The sequence below is a fragment of the Lepeophtheirus salmonis genome, chromosome 7, assembly GCF_016086655.4.
Source record: "Lepeophtheirus salmonis chromosome 7, UVic_Lsal_1.4, whole genome shotgun sequence".
NCBI lineage: Eukaryota > Metazoa > Arthropoda > Copepoda > Siphonostomatoida > Caligidae > Lepeophtheirus > Lepeophtheirus salmonis.
This window is the reverse complement of record NC_052137.2, coordinates 33,862,895-33,883,667: the sequence shown is the minus strand read 5'-3', so window position 1 is coordinate 33,883,667 and position 20,773 is coordinate 33,862,895. Positions and strand designations below refer to the sequence as shown.

Genomic DNA, 20,773 nt, shown 5'->3' with positions numbered 1-20,773 from the left:
TATTGCAGTTCCTGAGAAACCCGAAAAAGTAAAAAAAAAAAAAAAACTTCAAATCCATAAAACTCCAACTTCATACAAATCAATTTTATTATTTATAAAAGTTAACCTTAGGTATAAAAAAAAAAAAAAAAATTGGACACCACAAAGTTTACAAAAATTTTAGATTTAAACTATTTTTCAAAGTTTGAAGGTCAAAAAAAAGGTCAAAATTTTGTGTTTTGGTAATTCTTCTGGCACCGCTTCTAAATTAAGCAGTTTAGAACGATTTTTTTATGATTATGGATGTAGAATTAAGCAGGTGTATTCATGTAGTCCATAAAATAAAAGTTGTGGATCAACACTTCAATTACGTCTTCCATTAATTTTTTTTTAAACCAAGGTCTAGAGAAGCCCTTTCAAAAAAAAAAAGTTAAAAAAGCAAAATCAATCATGGTCAGCTCTTTAGAATAATTGCTAATCATTTACATGTGCGAATTTGGCATGGTGCCCCTTATTGGCTGTAGGTAATTAATACATAATATAAATACATATGTGGCATGATAATGAATATTTATAAGTTGAAAGGGTTGGAAAGGAACGATAAAACCTAGAATTTAATATTTTTTCAAGAAAGATAAGGAATTTACAATTAAGTGAAATATATCATTTTCCAATTGTAGGAATAAATGAAAGTGATTCTATTGAAATCACACTTATATTTTTTGCATAATTATAGGTTATGAAAAAAGTGGTAAGTTCGAACTAGCGGCTTGGCTGGGGCGCCATTTTTAATATTTTCGATTAATGTCTTCATTTGATTTCTGGCACAAATACTATTTTTTGTGCAAAGGTAAAATTGAAGCACTTGCTTTTGTGAGTACTTTAAAACAAGCATTTTTGAAATAGGTTGACTTTGAGCAGAGTTATTTTCCACTAAACTTCAAAGATCATTCAAAAAGTGCCTAAATTTGAAGGACTCCTAAACGGGTCCTCGTTCTTAAGTAAGCCTATAATTTTAAAAATAGTGTTCCTTTGTATAGATAAACACCCTGACTAAAATTATCAAAATTGGTGATGACCTTGTCATAAATTTTCAAAGCATTAGTGAGCAGCGTTCAAAAATTTTGAGGGAGAATAGGAGCACGCTCATGGTTTGAAATAACGAGTGGGAGCACACTCAAGGTTTGAAATAACAAGCGGGAGCACGCTCCTCATTTTATCAGAGCGATAAAATTGCTCAAATTATAGCATTATCATAAGTTTTTATTATTTTTTCTGTGTCTCCCTCTTACATATCAAGATAAGCTAGAATATGTTTTCTCTGCTGTTTTTGGTTGATGATTTTGCCTCTGATGTAGCTAGCCACTTCAAGAAGACTCAAATATCGGTTCCCTAGAGACACCACCAGCTATTTCCTTTGTGGAAATAATGTTGGAAGATAAATCTTTATTTTTCTTACGAATTTTCCAAACTGAAATACGATTTTCTTATATTTTTATGCAGTAAATTTACATAAGACCTCAAAATCTGACGCTAGTATAAGGTCAAATACTTGACAAACCTTTATACAAGCTTATGCTAATTATAAGGCTTAACTGGACGATATTGCACGAAACCTCAGAAATATATGTGCCCTAAGACAGTGTTCTCAAACTTTTTGTGTCCAAGGCACTCCAAAAGACAAATATAAAATTATTGACAAAGCTATTTGAATTAAACCAATCATTTGAATTATTATAGGCTATTGCAAATAATGTATGGTTGTCACAAATCGTACGGCACGCTTGAACTTACAATATATTGAATTTAATTGCAATTATGAATGATTTCCAAATTCAAATACACCTATACGAGCGAAAAAATGAGTGCCACTCATTTTTGATTGAGCGGGAGCGCGCTCATTGCGTTTAGAAAACGAGGGGAGCGCTTACAAAAATAAATAACTGAGCGGGAGTGCGCTGGCGATATTTTGAGCGGACTAATGCTCTGTAAATTTCCAAAAAGTGAGTACACTTGACATGGAATGTTTCTGTTTTTTATTTGCCTTTCCGCTTTTTTCATTAATTTTTATAATGTGACACTTCATTGTATCACTGGAAGCAGCTGAATCTAGGTAGTGTATACTCAAAAACGATTTATTTATTGAAAAAAAATGTATTCTGCATCATTATAGAAATTTAAATAATATGCCAAAATAATTTACTTAGGGAAAGTGACCTCCAGTACTTCAGTCAATTAATACAGAAAGAATATATTTTATCTAGTTATGTATGTGTAAAATAATATAATATTACATATTTTTAATATGCAAATAAATTATCATGTACCATAATAAATGAAGATTTAAATAGGAAGTTATTTACTAATTGATATTTTCAATTATAATAAATTCATAATTAGGAGGTTGAATATGGTTAAATGCGTATAATCTCCAACAACAACCACCTCTTTTATAACTTTTTTTGTAAGTTACATTTACCCATGGAAGGTTCTCAATGACGTCACCAGAAATAGAAAGAGAGAGGATCATTTAATAAATCTGCTCAGCTGGTTCCCCTGCAATTTTCTAGTTACCTAACCTTGTTATAATAATATTCGCCAGGCAGGTATTACATTGGACTTGGATTTTTATATTAATTTGTAACAATCAAGGGCCTTCATTTAGAATTCGTAGCTTTTCATACTTAGGCATTGATAAGATTATGAATTCAATGTATATAGCTAATAGTTGTTAATAACTATTAGCTATATAAAATAGTAAACAGTTGCTAACATAGAAAATACATCTTCTTTTTTTTTTTTTCAAATTTGTCGTTTCACTTTTGTCAATTAAAGTGGAGAGCGGATAAAAATTTAGTTGGGAAAATGAAACGATGACTCATGAAATTAGTGTCATTATAAATATTTTTGAAATTGACTTTGATCATTGTTATAGATGATATATATTTATACTTATATTCATCGAGCATGTTTTGATTCTTTGTCAAGAGACAACTATTTTATAAATGGTTTTGATTGGAGGAATAAGCATCAGTGTCAAAAGTGATAATTAATTATGTATTTTTATACAGACGTTATATATGTATGACCATTATGACGAAATGTTAAAGATATATACATTTTGATCAATGTAAGTCAATAATTCAAATATTGTGTAGTATAATATTATTGGGATAAATAAACTCGATATTTTTTGGCACAAAGGGTTTCTTTTTATAAACGTAGATATATGTAGTGAATATTTTCATAACATGCAATAGGCTTTACAATATTCAAATCTGGAGTTCAAATGTAGGTAGATATGTAGATTTATACTTCAGGTTCAATTTAATGTCTGGTCGTTTACCTTCGAAAAATTCCTTTATCCATAAATAAATCTAAGTTATGATAATATACTATTTGATTTTTTTTTAATGAACAGAATGGCTTTATGTATTTAGCTACCCTTGAATGTTTGTAGATTGCACACAGATCCCGAATTACATTTTGCAACTCTTTAATAATGAATAGTTAAACTATAATCAATCTATTTACTTACTTGGATATTATTCCTTATTATTTGTAAGAATCCTTTATAAACTAAGCGTTATTTGATTATAAACGAAACGATGATTAATGACATTTCTGGCTTTTAATTTTTTTTTTTTAAATTGACTTGAATCATTGAGTCAGAAATAGATTTTATTGATTTTCATCAAGCACGTGCTATTTCCTTGTCAAGGGACAGCTATTTTGTACATGGATTTGATTGCAGGAATAAGCAACATTGTCACAAGGGATTATAATTAATTATTCTTTTTTTTTATTCATTTATTTTGGGATTGTCAGTTGTAATATTCGAAAACAAATATATTATATATGGAGGTACCTATTATAACAACGATTGTAGGGAAGACACAGAACGAGATTACAATATATTTATTTTTAGTCTTGATTAGCCTTCATCAAAATCTAAGAAAGTAACAAATATATATGTATGATCTTATAAATTTATACACCAATGCATTAAAGGTGTCTCATAAAGTTGCAATTTTACGACATACACTGAAAATATAAATTAGCAGTAAGGGAAGGCATCGATTAATGTTCCATGATAGAGCCTTTTTAAGGTGATACATTAAATACACACATGAATCAGGTGAAATAATGAAGGAAGTGATTTGAAATTTAACTTTGAGTGTTACACTTCCTAGATCCATTTCGAACACGAACAAATGTAGGAAATGAGTATACAACTCAGTGTCGTCTATTGATTTGTTCATTCTTTTTGTGGCAATATTGGTTCTAAATCTTTTTCAATGTTTATAGATGGCACAGTAGCATTCAGTTTCCTTCGCAGTGTTCTCAGGGAGGGTAAAGGAAATCCTTGGTCAAGGAGGGTTTCATAGCCTGACGAACCACAAGCATATCTGAAAAGAGTAATAAACCATTACAAATTCATAAGAAAGGACATATCTTCAAAATAAGGGATACAATAAGAGTTTTAAATACGTTTAAAAAAGTATATTTACTTTAATTTTAGTGCTTTATTAATTGTGGGACTTGACCAAATGATTTTAGATTTCTTTCCTTTCTCAGCCAAATATTTTAATTGATCTTCATTTAAGAATCCTTCAGCATAGTTTTTGTGACAAGACTGAGTCTAAAACAATAAATAGGATAAAAAATAATATATCATGGCCTCTTCTCTATAATTTACAGATTATACTACCTTTTTCGATATCCATTTACTTCTCTTTTTAGTTGATTTTTTTGATGCCTTGTTCTTGGAAAGTTTCGCTTGAAGTTTTTGAATTTTTGATGATAAATATTTATTTCCATATACTAGATTGATACACTTAGAGCATGGCACGTATGTTTTAACTTCGATCTCAGGAGCTTCTTGAACAAAAACGTCTGATGAGGTAGGGCTTTTAACTTCGTGATCAGTATAAGGATCATCTTCCTTATTGGATTCACCATTAGTTTTAGCATACGAATGTTCTAACAAAATAATTTTTTGCTTCCTTAGAAGTTCTTCTGCGTCCTTGTTTCTGTTAAACGGGGGCTTTCGTTTCTTTTTTATCTTAGTATGTTTAAATAAAGTAGGAACTGCATCATGTACCAAACGCCACCGTCCTTCGGAAGACTTCCTTAGAAACATTGATTCTTCGAAGTGGACCTAAAACAAAATAATTAAAGTACAAGAAGTTAGCATATTATTTATACTATATAGAACATCCTTATAAAATAACAAATCAACTTAATATTCACATCCCTCACATAGTAAAAAACAGTTGATCATATTACTTGGCATACTCTTGAATTGTCTGTTGGAGTCCAATTAGAACGTTTCATGGCATTGATCCACAACTTCCTTCTATGAATATCTTTTGGAAAGTTAAACATTTTCATGGGCAAGGAGTCTGGAGACTTTTTAAGCGTAGATGATCTATTATTACAATGTACTGCACTACACGACACCATAATGAAAAATATACTGCAATTATTGGCTAATCATAAAAAATAATTAAATAAAGCCTACAAAATAATAAATAAAATGCCTCCAAGACCTTACAAATAGGTATTATGGCAGCTGACAATTTTTAGCCAATCAGCAAGGAGAAGGAAAAAACCTGTTTCTCTTCTACTAGCAAAATGAGTGTCCGCTTTTTCCTTTGAGTGCCACAAAATTTTATTGTCTATTTGTTACGTATGGAGATGGTGTCAGCTGTTGTCATAGTATTGATTAGTGATGTGATGTGAGCGAAGCTCGTATATTGGTACTCGAGTTTTATGAAGTAAATAAAAAGAGATACCAAAAACTCGTCTCGTGCATATATATGGCTCGTCTATCTAAAAGGTGAGTATTTACTCCTAAATCCTACAAACTTAGGATTCCGCCCTTTTCTTTTTCGAGCAAATTAGAGTATGTAAATCTTCCTAGACTGAAAGCCTCTATAATTTAGAATTTACGTTTTCCACAGGCGACACTTTGTTGAAATATGTTGATTGTTGTGCAATGTGTACTCTCAGGTTCCGTTAACGGTGCATCAATGACCCCTACTAATATAATATAATTTCATCAGGTTGTACAGGTGAAGTTATTGAAGTTTAAACTCCACCGCTGCCGCATTTCTAAACATAATTGACACCTTATTATATGCTTTAATACGCTCTGGCCTAAGGATTATGTAGGTTAACTGCTGGGCCTCGAGGCATGTTAAATTTATCCACCACCATTTTCCAGATTATCAAAGACCACTTTTAACACTCTAAAATAAACTTTGGCCCTCAGGTTATACAGGTAAAGTTATGGATCCCAAAGCACTTTAAACTTTAACACCGCTGCATTTCTAAGCTTCAAGGACCTCTTCTAATATGCTATAATACATCCCGGCTCCCGGGTTTTGCATGGGAACTGCTGGGCCCAATGACAGTTTAAATTTCTCTTCCACTACCCTCTGAGCATCAAAGAGCCACCCAAGGTGTATTTTGGGATATCACATTGGAGTCTTTAATCCACAAGAAAGTGAGGGCGGAATTTAATCTGAATTAGGGCCCAACAGTTCACTTACACTATCTGTTTGCAGGGGTGTATTATAGCATATTAGAAGGGGTCCTTCATGCATAAAACGTGGCGGCGGTGTAGTTAAAACTGCCCTTGGGCCCTGCACTTCACCCCCCTTCCACACGGTTACGTTTCAAAACGACAAGTATTTATTTTAATCGGATTCACAAAGCTTCTCGTCCACACGATTAAGAAATCTACTTAATCCATGCCCGTGTAGAATGTTGAGATATCTCATTGGAATCTTATTATCAACTTAATAGAAAAGTTTTTTTAAAGTTGTTTTCGTGTTTTTATAAATGTATAAAAAAATAGTGTTAGCCGTTTAAAAATGTATGAGTTATAACTCGACTAAAATAAAATATTGATGTGTTGATTATATAAGCAATGCAGACTAAAGATAGGCAATAATACATACTTCAAAGGGAGAAGGTAACACCACGACAACCGTTTAAATAGTGCAATGGTTCTAGAATGGAGGTACGCGTACCCCTAGGGGTACTTGGAAGCGCTTCAGCGAGTACTTTAGATTTTGAAAAACGTTATACAAGTTATACATCACTGAAACTAAAAATGCTCTGCGCTTGTTATGTTGTACTTTTCTGGAAAAATATTTTCTAAGTCACAGAAAAAAGGTTGAGAATCCCTGTAGTTGTGAACTAAAAAGAAGAAAGATCCCATGCAACAACCGTTTTTCCTTATCTAATTTTTAAACTTAGTTGTTTTCATTACAAAACACTCAACTCTTGACCACGATTCCAATAAGTTATGAAAAGTAGTAAGTTTTAAGTTACCCTGTAGAACATACATTAGAGGAAAATTTAAATGACAGGTTTTCAATCATTCTTTAGAATATATGATTTCTTTACTGACGAGTTTGTTAGCAAATAAAAAGTGTTGGGGCGAGTTAAAGCTATAAGGTTTTAGATTAATTTATGGGGAAATACTCACTTCACATACATAATAAAATCCGAGAGGATCGTTTCCTGAAGAATCAGCCTACAATGTACAACATGTAAAACTCATCTAGCTCCAATAATAATAAAAAAGTACTTGAAACAATATATTGACAATTGGAAAGTTTAATTTATTTCTTAAGTTGGTTCCTATTAATGTTGTGTTGTTATTTTGAATTTATATTAAAACATTATACGGTCACATCATGTATCGGAAGCTCCTTGTTTAAGAGTGCATTTGAGGTTCATTTTCCCTGGAAAAATTATATTATACCATTTATATCATATATATATAGTATATAAATCAAATTCTACGGGAAGATCCGGAATATATATATTGCTAGAAAATGGGAGCGATTGGATCAATTGAAGAAAACACAACAATCTTTCATTTATTGGACAAATATAATTCAATTATGAAACTTGACAAAAATGCATTAGTTTCATCACTATATTAAAATGGGTATTAATATAGTATTGAGCACAAGTGTATTTCATCGTTTAAAAAGTCCCGAAGCTTTCTCACAGATGACACCAATATCGCCAAATCTACATTAATTTTGGACACAGTACCCACCTTCAAAAGAAACATATCCAATTTTTATGACAAACGGACTATTTGCTTACAAGTTACAGTGCTTGAAGTGACGCTACTTCTGGTGTTAGTAAAAAAAAATGGATTCAAACAAATTTCGTGTGTAGATATATCAGTGCTTCTTGATAGGAAAAAATACAGGAAAGGCAAAAGTATGGGTTGATAAGTGTATCCGAACTCTGCTCCATCGAAAGCGTCTGTGGAAGGTTGGTTTGCTGAGTTTAAATGTGGCTGTACAGACACCGATGATGCTGAACGCTCCGGTCGCCCAAATTCTGCAGTTGTTCCTGAAAACATATAAAAAGTCCACAAAATGGTTTTTTGCGATGGTAAAATGAAGACGTATGAGATAGCTGGCATTCTAAAGATATTATATATACAGTGTATTATCTAATTGGTATGAAAAATTGTGTAGGAAAAAGGTATTCTCAAAGTGGGTGCTGTGTTTGTTCACAGTCCAACAAAAACTGCAACGTGTTGAGGACTCAGAACGTTGTTTGGAGATGTTTTGCCGCAATAAACCGGAGTTCTTGCGTTGGTATGTTAATATGAAAGAAACATTGTATTAAAAAAATGTTGATGAATAAAGTTGAATTTCGCTAAAATATTGAATTTACTATGTTGGCCTCTGGACTTATTGAATGATGTGTTATATAGGTATGAATAAATAAATAAATAACAATATTCTCGGCTTTTTGATTCTTGTTCAAGATTGTTTCTATGTTAACACATCATATATATAAACTCTAGGTGTGTTAACATAGAAACAATCTTGAACAAGAATCAAAAAGCCGAGAAAATGAAAAATGAACGTAATCATTTTTGCATACATTTCAGGAGCGTCCGCAGGATTATATTTTGAAGCGGAGAAGGCATGGTTTTTGAATTTTTTGAAACAAAATTCCAGAAATTCCTTAAATTGGGGGGGGGGGACATAGCCTCTCCATCCCACCCCTATGTTTATAGTCTGAAATGTGTCTCATTTGAGAGAATAAGTAGTATCTAAAATACCCTAATATACATACAAACAGTGTGTAAAAACATTCTAACGCACCAATTAAAGCTCCATAAAGCCATTATTACATCAAATCGAAATTGTTTTAAGATTTATCAGCTTTCATACGCTATATTAATGATTGTGATACGTCAACAAACAACGACAATGAAGAGAAAAAGGCAACGAATTGCAGATATTCTCCACTTTTGTAAGAGAGGAACTTGTCTGGAAGTCTGGAGGATCATTAACAGCGGGGATAGCCTTTCCAGGAAGACTGGAAGTGGATGACACAACAAGAATGTCTCTGAAGACATCTTGGGCGGTGTAGCCTTTGAAGTTGAACACCACGCAAAAAGGCTTCATGAGAACCACAAGTGACTTTGGGTTCTGTGAACGAATTTTTATGTGTATTTTTCTTAATCTAGTATGATACAATGACATTTGAATATGTAACCACGTTTGTAATAATGATGATTTAGTGATATTAAGCAAAGAATATTAATAATACAACTTTATATATTCATGCATTCCAATCTAGAATGAGAATCCAGATCCATCCTGATTAACTTCTAAAAAAAAAATATGCAAATTCCTTTGTCAATGTTTAATTTAATCAAATAATTTATTTATTGAATAAATGCAAGTACATGATTAATGAAGATAGAAATGGCTCTAAAAAAAATTATTCGACATATATGTAATTATCTAATTCGGTTATTTGTCGTGTTTATGGGAAGGTTTCAGGCACTCAAAAATTTCAAGTTCTTCATATTTCTCAATATGATTCTTAATCTCCAACTCCCTGGTCCTTTTACCCCCAAGTGTTTCACTCCCCGGGGCATCTACCCCCTGAACCATCCACCCTCCAGCATTTTACCTCCTATTACAGAAAATCCAGGAGCCATTCGACCAAAAATTCAATTTTTGAACAACCATACTAAAGTAATGATTAATTAAACATACTGAAGTAGCTATTAGTGATGTAACGGACTTTTCTTTACGTCATTAATTGGCACTGCTATTTATTTTAACTTTATTGTTAAAAATAACTATTACTTATTATTTCATCAGGGATTTAGTAAACCTTCTATCCAATTCTTGCCACGAAGAGTCAAACAAGTTTTCTTATTCCTCAACATTCCTTTGGGTCTCTTTAGGTTCAACCTATTACCATCATAGGTTTTAATCCTATGGGGTACAAAGTTGGATTTTCTAGGTTATCCGTCCCTTCTAATACTTGTAATATGAAGTTTTAATAATCCTCATCAAATATGAGATATGAAGGATATGCATCTATGTCAATATTTTGAAACTTTCCAATACGAATATGTCGTTGATATTATTTGAGAAGATTTGCAATGATTCTATTTGACTTTTGTTATGTTGAAATAATGCATATATTAAAAATGAGATTTAATTATTTTAATATTTATACGAAAATCCCTTTTCAAATATTGATTATGGTAATTATGCACAATCCCTTCTGAAATCGACCAACATTTTAACTGAAAAATGCTTTTATTTTTTATATTAATATTCTGAGGATTATTTACTTTTCGATTCGAGCTTGAAAGTTGCATTGCCAATTTTAGACTTTGTACTTCTATCATTTACTAACTGTACTTCTCAATAATAAAGATTAAAAAAAAATGGGGGTAAATGGCTGGGGGAGGCAAAAATCCAAGAGGGTATAAGGTTGGGGGTAATATTTATTGGGTAGCAAGATTAATAGAAATACAAGGTTAGACCATCATGTAATCGGGTGTGCTAGGATTTTAAATCTGATTTATTGTACCAACTGCTAGGTAAGACAAGCAGATTTTGACAAAATACACAACCACCATTCATGGTCAATGACATCAAAATTACTAGGATTTTGAATTTAATGAATCGTACGGACTGCTGGGTAAGAAAAACAGATTTTGACAAAACACTCAACAACTCATAAACTATTACGTCAATATTGAAAGCATGGATGAAGTCAAACATCAGCCGTTCACACGTTATGGTATTATAACCTTGTATTTTTATTAACCTTGGTGGGTAGGTGTTCTGTTCCCCACCATACATACATATGTATCTATTTGTCACACGACTGTGCAATTTAATGCAAATATAAGTGAAAATAAATACTGCTTAGTTAGTGTAATAATAGATTTTTCCCCTTTATGCTTCAAGAACTAAGATAGGTATAATATGTAATTATTCTTTTGTTCAATTAGATCTATTAAATATTAGCCTGTTCCGAAATGATTGAAATAGGTTCGTTTGAAGGGAAAGGAGAAGAGTTGGCTATAAAATTCCATCAGCATCGATTTTCTCATAGAAAAACATTCCATAGTTATTCAAGGACTCGATAGATCATGCCTACATATCACATTTGCACATGTTTCTCCATTCGTTGTTGGACATGAGAGTCATAATTTTCACTCGTACTTTTTGATACGGTACCAACGGGGCAAAACAGTATTTGAAGTCAACACCAACCTCACTATCGTTTACCCTGATGCCAGTCCTAGTCGTGCAACACTCTCTCGGTGGGCTGGTGAGATCCAGGATGGCACTTTTAAGCTCGAGAAAGGTGTCTCATCAGGACGTCCCCGGAAAACAAGGAAATCCAACAATATCGCCCAAGTCAAGGGCCTGGTAAAGAAAAAACTCCGGGTGAGCTTTCTCTACCACCTATAGCGGTTTTTTTTATCTTGACTGATTATATCCGCTTCAAAAACCTTCCTCAGTGTGTGAGTACCCCGTTCTCTCTCTTACACCAACAAGGATGAGCCCGTGAAGTGCTTTAGGTCCTTGATCAAGATCTTCCAGGACCACTAGAACAAGCTTTTGTAGTCCAAACTATTTGTACAGTTTGTACAATTTGGACCATTCCTGGTTCTTCTGGGACAAGAGGGATCGTAACGATGTCTGGATGGACCTCAATCACAAGCGACCCTCGACTGCTCGTCCAAAACAGACAACGAGAAAGACAATTATCCTGATGGGCTTTACCTGTAAACACAAGCGAGTTTCGGTCCATGTCCTGCCTGCCAGGACCACGGCCAGACTAGAGACGATGATAGAGTACCTACCGACGACAGCAAATTGGTTTTCTAGCCTAAAGAAGAACAAAACTCACCTGAAGGAACTTCTATTCATGTGGGATAACGTACGTCCCCACAAAGCCAACGAAAGCAGGCAGCTGTTAATGCGGAGAAAGATGGAAACGATTAAACAAAGTCCCTACATCCCTGATCTCAATCTCTGTGACCGATTTCTCTTCCGTAAACTGAAGCACCTGCTCTGGAATTAAGATATTTATAGCCATGAAGACCTCACACGTGGCATTCAGCGGGTGATGAAGTTAGTGAACGAAGAAGAGTTGTGGGAGTTGGAGAACCATTACCAAGACGTTTATCCGATCCAGATTGAGACTATGTTACGTGATTGAGTTCTTTTTTTTTAAATTTATCATTTCGGAACAACCTAATACATTATTTAGATATAAGTATTTTGTAAGTACATTGCATTAAAAGAACGACGGGTCTGAATAGAATAATGAAACACTTCAAAGAAACCTACATACAAACGATATAACATCTACATTCAACATAATATATATTAAAACAATTGTTTGTTTCTTTTTTAAAAGGATTGGTGTGTAGAGCAAATATGAAATTTCTCTTTCGTAATATGTGGCAATGATTTACCTTTTTATTCAACATAGACAAATAAATTTTCCTTTATATCTTTACTGTATTTTTATACACGTATTTACACTAATATCAGAAGTGTCTGCAGAGGTTGGGTTGGAGGGGCTGTAGCCTTCCCCCCCCCCAATTAAGAAATTTTTACATTGTAGAAGAAAATTGAGTTATTTTAATTTTTGTCAACAAATTTTATATTAAAAATTTTATGTAATTTTTCATATTTAAAAAAAAAATTCATTTAATTTTTCAATTATTTTTTTTTTCAATTAAATTTTCTGTGTATATATATATCGCTATTTGAATTTTGATTCCAAAAAGTTTAAATTTCTGTGAATAGCTATGGCTTTTTCAAATTTTTCTAAAAAAATTTAATAATAAAAAAAAATTCCAACAAATTTTATAAATTAAATTAACTTTTTTGGGTAAACAACCGTGGGTTTCTGATTTTTTTTCCGAAAAAATGTAATATTTGTAATTTTTTTCTAAAAATTTTTTTTTTGTGAACAGCTTTGGATTTTTGAAATTTTTTTACAAAAAAATTAATATTCATTTCTCAAATTTCGGTAGTGGAAGAGTTATTTTATTTCATGATATTATTATGGTTTGTTTGGGGTTAATTTTAGTCTCTGTAGGAGGTATATTAAGAGCAGTGTTTGTAGAAGGGCCTTATATTGAAGGGTTAATTGATGGAGAGTGGTTAAAGTGAATTTGAAGAGCTTTGCCAGCGTTAGTCTTGTTTGAGATCGCAATACCTTCATTGTCCTTAATATACATATATGATCAAATAACAAATTTTGATTTGGGGGTAAAAGTGAATGGTTATCAGTAGTATTGAAGTTACGAGATACCTCTCGCTGAGGGGCTTGTTTTATAGTTCCCAGTAAAGATACATAGCCAAATGCATCTGTTAGAAAGGGGCGTGGCTTTACTTTGCCTATTAAAAGAATGCTGCAGTTAATAGTCTCATATAAAGATTTGCTACACTCTTGAGCTGTGCCTAGTGTTGGGTTTAAAATAGATGCAGATTTTGGGCTTATTTCTGTGTTTGCTGGGCTTATGAGAAGTAGGTTTTTTATCTTTGGAGAGTAGTGGAATTAAACACTATTCTATTTAGTGTTATGTTGTGGCTAGAGAAGAGAAAAGCGTCTGAGTTGAGGGTACTAAAGTATTTCTTAATTCAGGGATTTAGATCCTTGCTACTAGTTTGGAGAATGTTTTGTTATTTAAGTCCCTTAATGCTAGTAGGGAATTTGTTAAAGTTAGGTATATTCCCTTTCCATTTATGAAGTCTGGACTTAGTTGTGAATAGGGGGTGAAACTGTTGATTGTATTTAATAACTCTACAGAAGGCTGTACCTTTATACTTAGTAATAAATTTGAGTGAGAGGTGTGGGATAAGTTTTCAAAAAAAAAAAAAAAAAAAATCCTGCTGACGCCCTCAATATGGAAAGGCACTAATTCAAAAGTCTTGCCCTTCGTATAAAACTGTGTACTATATACACTATTAATATTTGTACACATTCTTAATAGCGTCTATTAATACAATAATTCATTAGATATCGTCTATATATTGAAATATATATTAAAAATTAGGATCTTCTCTGTGGATAAATTATATTTTATTGCTCTTATTTGACAATCAAACCCTCATTGGATCCTTCAACCTTTTCTTCTCCAAAAAGAGAAAGAAAGATAGGCCTAAATTTTATGGTAATAAAATAGACAATTACCAGACCGGAAAAAAGTCTTGTAATTATTTGCATTTGCATTTTTTAATAAACTTAGTTAGTATAATTAAAAAGTTCCAGCCATTAACGGAAATCTATAATTTTTATCTTTCATCTTATATAATAAACAAAACATGAAAGGTAATCACCACAGAAGCAAAATGGGCGTACACGTATGTTTTATTTCGCACCCACAAGACCAAGATTTATTCTCCAATTGAGTCTTTAATCCCTAAAATCATCACAGAGGCTGTGTGCTTAGTCTTGATGATAGTCATAATGTTACCGTTAATGTATTTTGATCAGAAAAATTTGTATCCGATGAATTGAGCTATAAGTAAAATAAATTAACATTTTAGTTTAAAATTATTCCCCTCTCGAAAAACCTTTCCGTACGTTCTGTATCAGCACCCTGAGAAATAAAACAATTTCGTACGCTTAAAAAGGAAAATCCAATGCTTGAATATTATCAGAAGAACTCCTACTATTTGATATTCCAAGCAATATCATCTCTTTTGTTAAATTTGATTCAATGTTTTCTTGCCTATTGACATTCAATGATACGGCTCTCTTTAAAATCCGAACATGAAGACAATTAACAAAGGCATGAATAGTAGAATTAATAGATTGAAGTTGTGCGTGGAACCCCTTGTCATGGTTTATGTGGAGTAATGAGCCTATGATTTTCTTGTGCCCGGGTCTAGGTAAGTCTAAAAGACTCATATTAATACCCCTAATTCCAAACAGTTGCTTATAACACATTTTAAATTGCCAGGGAGACGGAGGAACGTGGTGTTTTGCTAATCTTTCAAGGGTGAATTGTCTTTCGACAAGAAAAAATTTTATCCCATTTTCTTTGAGTTTTAAGTTATTCAAAATTTAGTTCAAACGCTCCAGAGACGGAGTCTTTGCTCTTTTTAGAAAGGAGGGGCCTCTCCATTATCATACCGACCGTGGACCAATCCACTTTTTTTTTCGTGTAGGACTCTGTGAACTTCATATCCAGCTGCTTATTAAAGACATAATTCAGCTCAATTGTGTTCGGGCAAGTTGGTCTACCACTCCTTGGCTTTTCCGTAAGGTTGTCCCCAATAGTGAAAACATTATTCATGAAAAGACACACAGTAGCCTTACTGACATTTAGGGTCTATAAGTTATCAAAAGTGGTTTAGATTACTGAACTAAAACGCTTATGTAAGTTATTTTTTCTGCCATTGTGATTATCTTGCTTCTTTTATATATGTTTTAAATATGGAATGAAAGCTGAGAACCTAAGCTTTTTATTAAGAAGGGTCTTAATTCAGTAAGATCATATGTCTCCCTCCTACCTTCTCCTTACGTTCTTACACATATTCCATCTCTGTGTAAATCATAAACTGTATTGTTAACACCATAGCCTCCCACATTTGTTATAGTTATTGTTTTCCAAAAAGTAGGGGGATTTATCGCCTCACTTCTTCTTGTTCTGGTTCCTGGCTACTTTCACACAATATAATTCAGCCTCAAGATCCCCAGAACAGCGTACTAATAAGCGCAAAGACATGTTATATAAACGTGCTTAATATTGGGGGAGACCATTATTTTGGTAAATGGGTTTGAATACCTTTAAAGGACCTCTTTGAGCTTTCTTGTTTATACCAATAATATGTCTCATAAAAGGACTCTAATAAAGTTAGTTGAAGTAAGATGACTAACCTGTGTAGACTTCTTCATTGGTGACCCTAACATTTGAACAGAATGCCAATTACTAGGTCAAAGGAACTTCCTTTAGAGCTCTATACTGTGGAGGAGGCAAATGCTTCAAATCCTCAAGCCTGTGACCCTAACATTTGAACAGAATGCCAATCAGTCGGTCAAAGGAACTTCCTTCAGAGCTCTATACTGTGGAGGAGGCAAATGCTTCAAATCCTCCAGCCTGTGTAGACTTCTTCACCTACATACTAAATATTGAGTCTATATATAAAAAAAAGTATGTATTCCTTTCTGTCTGACATGTATAATTTCCCAACCGTATGCAAATATTTCAAGGATTTCTATAAATTCAAGTGAGGTGAAGCATTAGAAGATGTGCTTAAAGAAATCTCTCTCTATAAAATCCTTTGGACATGCGTGTAAAATGTATACTAGGTGGAAGGATTTTCATCTTATTTCAATGCATATATATTTGGAATATGGTTGGAGTTAGTTTAAAGCATCTTAGAGTAAACTATATTTGCGTTAATTTGGGCTTTCATTCACGATATTCAAATGATAGCCAATAAAAAGTAATTAGATTAGTTATATATTTTTTTGTTTTATCTTCATTTCGGATACCCCATTCTTAACTTTCTCGAAAAATGTAATTGAGGTAAAATTGCCAGTGATAGTTCAATATGTACATAAAAATATGTGAATTAGTTTAAAAAAGATTCAACATTGGAATGGTTTTTGTAGTGAATTTGAAAATGCAAAAATAGATTAATAGTTTTTGCTTCTTTGATAGATACTTACTCAAAGAAAATATCATTTGATGTACTTTTGAGTAAAGAGGCTCCATGGAGTAGCAATTTAAGTTTTGGGGACAAAAAAAAAGTCCACGGAAATAAATCAAGCGAATATGATGGTTGATCCATGGTATTAATTGGGTTTTTTGCTTTGAATTTGCTCACACTCGTGGCTCTATACGATGGCGCGTTATCGACGTGTAAAATTCATGAGCTGATCTTCCATAACTCTGGCCGTTTTTGACGGATTTTCTCACGCAAATACCTTAGTAAGCCCAAAAAATACTCCTGATTGACCTTTTGCCCCTTTGGAATGAATTAATGATGTACCAGACCGCAGATATCAAAGATATTTCGTTCATTATAAAAAATCATGGAGCATTAGTGAGGTAGCCTGAATTATCCAGCTTTTGCAAGTAAACTGGGATACAGATCGCGCTCATCAACTTGGCATCATAATGAAAGACTGTGCTGGGGATCTAGATTTTTCTTTTTTAATCCCTTAAGTGAGGGCAATTTAAGTTTACAATTCCATGTACTTTTTTGACAGAATGTACAATGTGAAGCTAAACTCGCACCCTAAACCTAAAACATAACAAAAACACACACAAAATAAAAGGAAATCACATTCTTATAAAAGTCTATTGATACGTCTATCAATAATTTGGACATAATTATCAGGCAATGGCGTTCTAGTTGATTGTATAAGATGCTCTGAACTTTAGTTGTAATAAAATTATTTCATTTTTAATGAGAACCAATATATTAGGTCAAGTAAAAAATTCTGAGTTTTTCTCGCTAGATGTCTATAGTAAGCTATATCTCACGATTAATACATTACATTAAAAAAAGCTGAAGTACGCTTATATGTTAAACGTACACTTAAAAAAAAAAGTTTCTTTTACAGTTTTGTATTTGCTGAAGACAGTTATATGTTGCATTGTTCCAAAATGGAAGTAGAAAAAGAGAAAATTCTATAGATTCTTTAATATCACTACGACCAAGGTAAAAAGGCGGTGCAGGCGGTCAAAAAAATTGTACTGTTTATGGACCCAATACAGTATCGAATGCTACAGCAAAGCGGTGCCTCCAACAATTCAGTTCTCTTAGTATGAAAGTCGAAGATGATGCACAATCTGGTAGGTCAATCATGGAATATGTTGATAAAATAATGGAAATCGTCAAGTTGGATAGGCATGATAACTTTATTTATTTATGTAATTTTATCGTCAAAATAAAGAAAAAAAAAACTCTCAGAATTTTTTACTCCACCTACTATAAATATGTAAAAAGTTAAATAATATTTTAAAATTCCAATAAAAACACACCTTCAGTGATCCCAGACATTGGGTATATGCTCACATTCAAATAAAAGATAACAAATTTGTTCTTCGTTAGTCTTCTCTTACACACTAGCCAGAGTCAATTTGTTGAATGATTGAACACAGGTTTTTCCAGGCCTTTCACTATATCTTGAACGGAAGCATCTAACCCAAACCCATTTTATCTTCTTTTTGTTTGATTCAAAAAGTGTTGTCTTGTTCCTATCTCAACTAATAATTATCTCAGAGTGTTGATATTAGGCATCTTCAAAGAACTATAAAAATAGTCCCTGGGTTCTGCTTGTCTTTTTTTTTTTTTTAAACCTATCATTTTCATATTACTCTCTCTTTCCAAAATCTCATTTTGTAAAAAAAAAAAACAAAAAAACAATATCCTTGTTGAATATTTCATCTAAAAAGTTAATGGATGTTAATTTTTAATAATTAATGAAGGGGAATTTCCACAATAGCATCTCTCTCTAAAAACCAATGATATGATTCGGACTATATCCACATAAAATATTTATGTAGTTTATTCGAATGATTGGGATAGATTATGAAGGAGGGGGAATGACTACTTATTTGAGTATTTGAATAATTTTTATTTCTATATACTTATAATAAATCATATTAAATTTTAAAATATAAGCTTTGATTTCATTTTTATGTACATGTGTTATGTGCATTAATCATAAATTTATTCGGAAATAAGTGTGTTATTTCGCATATTCCAAGAATTCCTCGTTCTAATTACATATTAAATTTATGTTATAATATTGTATATAAGCAATAATATCCTTACTCTAAAGTTTTTAACGAAATAGGAGTACTTCGGAGCAAAATCTTCAATTGAGTCATTTATCGATCTTTTACTTGACTCTCATGATATCTGTAGGCGTATTTTTTTTTAACCAATAATTAATGTAGTGTATAATATACATCATTAGTTTACAGTAATACCTCGCATTGCAAGGCACTTGATTAGCGAATTTTTTAACCACTGAGCTGTAGGAATAGATTTTCAATTTAGATAACGTGGTGTAGATGGCGTAGATGGGTAGAGTGGCATGCCTTGGAGAGTATAAGGAGGGAAATATGAAAGGCTCGCCCTAAAAAAAGAAATTTTACTTTATATTGAAGCCGTTAAGAAGACTTAATTTTAATGACGTTTTTTAAATCGGTGTTGTTATTTTTATAAACAATTTCCTTGTTTTGGTTTTATGAATTTTTGTTGTAACAAATGTGATTGTAGTAGATGAAAATATATCCCAGTCTTAGGAGGATATGTTTATTGGGGTTTCCGTGGCTTTAGGGAGAGGTGGCTATCCCGTCTACGTACCCTTAAGGCGTGTAAAAGTAAACAGACAAAAAAATACGTGGCGTGTCTTTGATTGATAGGGATATTCTTTACAAAATTGCCAATTCATCTCACCTAATTTCAGAACACTCATATGATAACCACACAGCTTCTTGTGACTAAGTTGATCGTAGTTAATTATAATAGTCATCATTTAAGTAAATTTAAGAGATAAGCTCTTGAAGTCTTCCTTAAGATGTCTTGAACAAAGCTATAAATCAAGTGGCGAAACAAAGATCAACTTTAACCGAATTTAGTTGGCCACCAAAATACTTTTTTAGACTCAAGATGTCACTGAGGGTTTCATGAATTACTTTATCTCTATTAATAAAAACAAAATTTCACTCCTGAGTATTTAAAATAAGATCAACACTTGCTTCCTTCAGTCTTAAATGATGTTTCGTTGAGGGGATTAGGGCATTTCATTATCCAACCTATTTGAGGTTTAAGTGAGTTGATACAGTTTGACTGAATTGAGTGAAACACAATTTTGCACTTTGGTACAAAAAAAATTAAAAAAATATTGCTAATTGTTGTGAAAAAGTGTTTAAAAAGTAACATTGATTCAACTAAAGAGCCATCTAGCGAGTAATTTTTTTGAAACGATATCACCGGGTGCATGAAAGGTGCTGGTTGATTAAGACAGCAGGACAGTTAGGAATATAGATTGATATATATATATTCATGGTATCTGATGAGCGTTTACTCAGGCACTTACCCAATACTCCTTGAAACATAATTGAAAAATTAATTTCAGTGTTTCAAGGGTTGGGTATGAGTAAAACGCTTTAGCGCCATACATTTTCAGGGCTAGTTGCTTCGGTAGATGAATGCTCCATGATGTATATCATAAACCAACACAAAATAAATTTAAAAAAAGGGAGTATAATATACAAGGAACACTATATAAAATGAATTAAATATCGAAAGTGTTTAGTTAAACTTATATTAAAAAAGAAAAAATAGTAATGAATGACATTAGATGAGGTTTATGAACGAGGTAGAGTACTGGCTGGCTCATCAAATCATATCAATATTTTTTTCTCAAGATTTTATTATAATTATTTTATTCTTGAGGAGAGAACGTGTAAGTATTGAGTGAGTAG

General features: G+C 32.5%; 1 protein-coding gene across 2 annotated transcripts; it reads right to left on the bottom strand.

Moving 5' to 3' along the window:
- Window positions 1-3,882: 3,882 nt before the first annotated feature.
- On the bottom strand, window positions 3,883-5,641 carry LOC121121987 (uncharacterized). 2 transcript variants are annotated; one of them, XM_071890021.1, is made up of 5 exons: window positions 5,504-5,641; window positions 5,269-5,431; window positions 4,691-5,140; window positions 4,491-4,621; window positions 3,883-4,388 (listed from the first exon to the last, which is right to left on the bottom strand). In XM_071890021.1, exons 2-5 carry the CDS (start codon window positions 5,371-5,373, stop codon window positions 4,238-4,240), a joined length of 837 nt encoding a protein of 278 aa, XP_071746122.1. In that variant the 5' UTR covers window positions 5,374-5,431; window positions 5,504-5,641; the 3' UTR covers window positions 3,883-4,237. The 2 variants fall into 2 exon arrangements, with proteins under 2 accessions (XP_071746122.1, XP_040572925.1); XM_040716991.2 differs by having other exon boundaries at window positions 5,269-5,621.
- Between the last annotated feature and the right edge of the window lie 15,132 nt (window positions 5,642-20,773).